At 57.1% G+C, this 2,665-nt stretch overlaps 1 protein-coding gene across 1 annotated transcript; it reads right to left on the bottom strand.

Annotated features, from left to right (window-relative positions):
- Window positions 1-763: 763 nt before the first annotated feature.
- On the bottom strand, window positions 764-1,613 carry TRAVEDRAFT_122814 (uncharacterized protein; the record flags this gene model as incomplete). Its single annotated transcript, XM_008039461.1, has 2 exons — window positions 764-1,192; window positions 1,245-1,613. The coding sequence occupies 2 exons, from the start codon at window positions 1,611-1,613 to the stop codon at window positions 764-766; spliced, it is 798 nt and encodes a 265-aa protein (XP_008037652.1).
- Window positions 1,614-2,665: the final 1,052 nt, after the last annotated feature.

Here is a 2,665-nt window from a genome sequence, read left to right as displayed (position 1 = left end):
GTAGCATATCATAGAGCAAGGTGTAGGTATACCCGGTATGCAATAGGTCGAGCGTGAGGTACGACAAGTGTGTGTGTCGCACATACAGCATCCGCACGCGCAGGCATCGGGAGCTCGTGCTGTCACTGCGCTCGGATTGCTTGCTCCAACACTGTATAGAAAGTATTGTAGAGATCAGACAACACATGGAGACGAGGATTCAGAGGGGAAGAGCAGAGACTCAGGGGGAAGGGAAAGTGGATTATTCCGAAGCTCGGGGCCCGTGTACGTACAGGTGGGCCGTGGCCGCCCGCCATTCGCTCTTTCATTGCACAATTACACCTGGTATGCGTTACGGCTATCGTTGTGTCGCTGATATAGTCAAGTGGCAACTAAGACAACGTTTTCGGTCCGGCCATACTGCTCCACGGTTCGAGCCCCAGCATGGCACACTTTTTGGTCTGAAATCTGCGCATCGGTGGCAGGCGAAGTGCCTGCCCCCGTCTTCGCCCGCTATGACCCTATTCGAGCCGCGCCCACCATACTAAGGACGAAAACGTATCATATACACCCTCAACGTACTACTCTGACATCCACTACACGTACAGCCCCGCTACTAGCTTCCGAGCCCCTCTTACCTTTCCTCGATGCCGCTGTCCGAGTCACGCACGTCCTGCTCCTTCTGCTCTACACGTAAGTATACCCATTGATGACATGTTGTGCGAACGGTGCAGCATCCCTAAACGCCAGTGAGCGGATGCCGTAGTAGCTGCAGAGCAAAAACTCACATCTGGATGTTGGCCGGCACAGAGAAGTCATAGACACCTTCTTTGACTTCAAGGTCACGCCGCTCCAACGGGCGAAGGCCCTCTAGCCACGCTGCATCGTACGCATCACGCGGTAAACCGGGAACTCCACGCGTCCGCTTTGACACTTTCTCGGACAAGCACCGCAGGCGAGTCTTGGCACCGCGCAAGTCTCCTTGGCCGAGATCGCTCCGGTACCTGCGCTCGAGAGCGTCGAGCAGGCGCATGATAGACGTCACGCGGGTTTCTCTCCACGGGCAGCTTGAGATGCGGTAGTGCAGTAAGATTGTACCGCTATATTCCTCCTCGTCGGAGCTCATGCCGTCAGGACCGAGGGCGTGAACCAGCGGACCGTGTTTACGGGTCTCGGGGTACCATAGAGCGATACGAAGGCGCTTTTGATGCTTCTAGAAGACGTTTTGAGACGATTATCGCCGCCAACATATTTAATGCACTCACGTTGTACCGACGTTGCCTCTTCGCCGCGTCCGTCTTGCCTTGAGACCTATCCACGGTAGCACCTCGCGAAGCCGCCTCGATATCAGCCATTGCTGCCTTGTAACGACGCTTCAGGGTCCGGAAATGCCTATTCATCATCCGCCGAATTTGAGCGCGGTCCGTACAGGCATAGGCCCCTACTTCGATAAAGTCGTCGACGAAGACAGTGATGGCGGATTTGTTCCAGGCAGAGCCAGGGCTACTGTTGAGGTCGAGACGGAACGCCTCGGCGGTGCAGCATTCGCCCTCTTCACGCGTCCAGCCTCGCACCTCGCGCGCATTGGCAATGCAGTTTTCCGGGAACGGAGAAACGTGATCCTCGCGACCCATGAGGTACCGGGCATGAGCCTGGACATTCGCCTGCGAAGCCGAAATGAGTAACGCGGTGTGGTCTACAAGTAACAAGGGTGCACCAACCTGCAACGTCAACTGCTCACGAGAACGATGTTTTGTAAGTCCAGGGGCCTTGCGCGAGGGCATAGTCACTGAGGACTCTGTACCGGATTCTTCTTCGTCTACCACCTCTTCCTGGGGCTGCGCCCGAGAAGACCGTCCCGCACCTCGCGCGCTTGAGCCGCGTTGAGCCATGTGAGGGAGTGCCTGTACGACATGGCTGGATAAGGCGCGTACTTCGGTCGACACACCGTACATCGCGTCGATCATGCGATCAACGTCACGTCGAGTGATGGATGCGTCCTTCCATTCCCATTAGGACCTTTTACAGTCGCGAGAGGTTATATGATGCTCACCGGATCACCAACGGGGGACTGATATCTGGTGCCGCTTGCGGGAGCCTGCCACCCAAAACTGGAGAACGTCGCCGATGTTCTGTTTTGAGGTGAAGCCTGAGCAGGAGGAGTCGGTGGATTGACATCGCCAGTCGTTCCAGTCGGGTTGGACGGCTCTTCCCCATTCATAGAGCCCTGCCTTCCTGTCGGTAGACAGAAAGCAGCGAGATGGCCGACATTATTTTGGGCAGCATGATTCGAATTGTCCGCCGAAGCTCCTGCTTGAGAACTCCATGCCCGTCCTGTACCCGATACCTGCGACGTAGGCCAGACGAGAGGTAGGGAAGGAGGGATTGGCATGGTGAGGACACTCGCCGGAATAGGCGTTCCTAAGGGCAGTTTCTCCAGAGCACGCGGAGTGAGTACCGGAGGCGCAGACGACGTGCTCAACGTGCCGCTAGATGTTGACGCCGGTACTGCCGAAGACAAATGGTTCACCGGCCCGCGCATAGAGATGTCCGTGGAAGGTGGAGGGGTAGGGGCAGGGGAAGGGGCAGAAGGTGTCGCCACACGCGCGGTGTAAGTCTGGAACCCTCCTGGGTGTGCGTGTAGGCTGGCGAATTCGGTCGGCGTGATTGCGCACCCAGAAGGGGA

This window comes from Trametes versicolor (genome assembly GCF_000271585.1).
Source record: "Trametes versicolor FP-101664 SS1 unplaced genomic scaffold TRAVEscaffold_5, whole genome shotgun sequence".
Classification (NCBI taxonomy): Eukaryota; Fungi; Basidiomycota; class Agaricomycetes; order Polyporales; family Polyporaceae; genus Trametes; species Trametes versicolor.
This window is presented reverse-complemented; position numbering and strand designations above follow the sequence as displayed.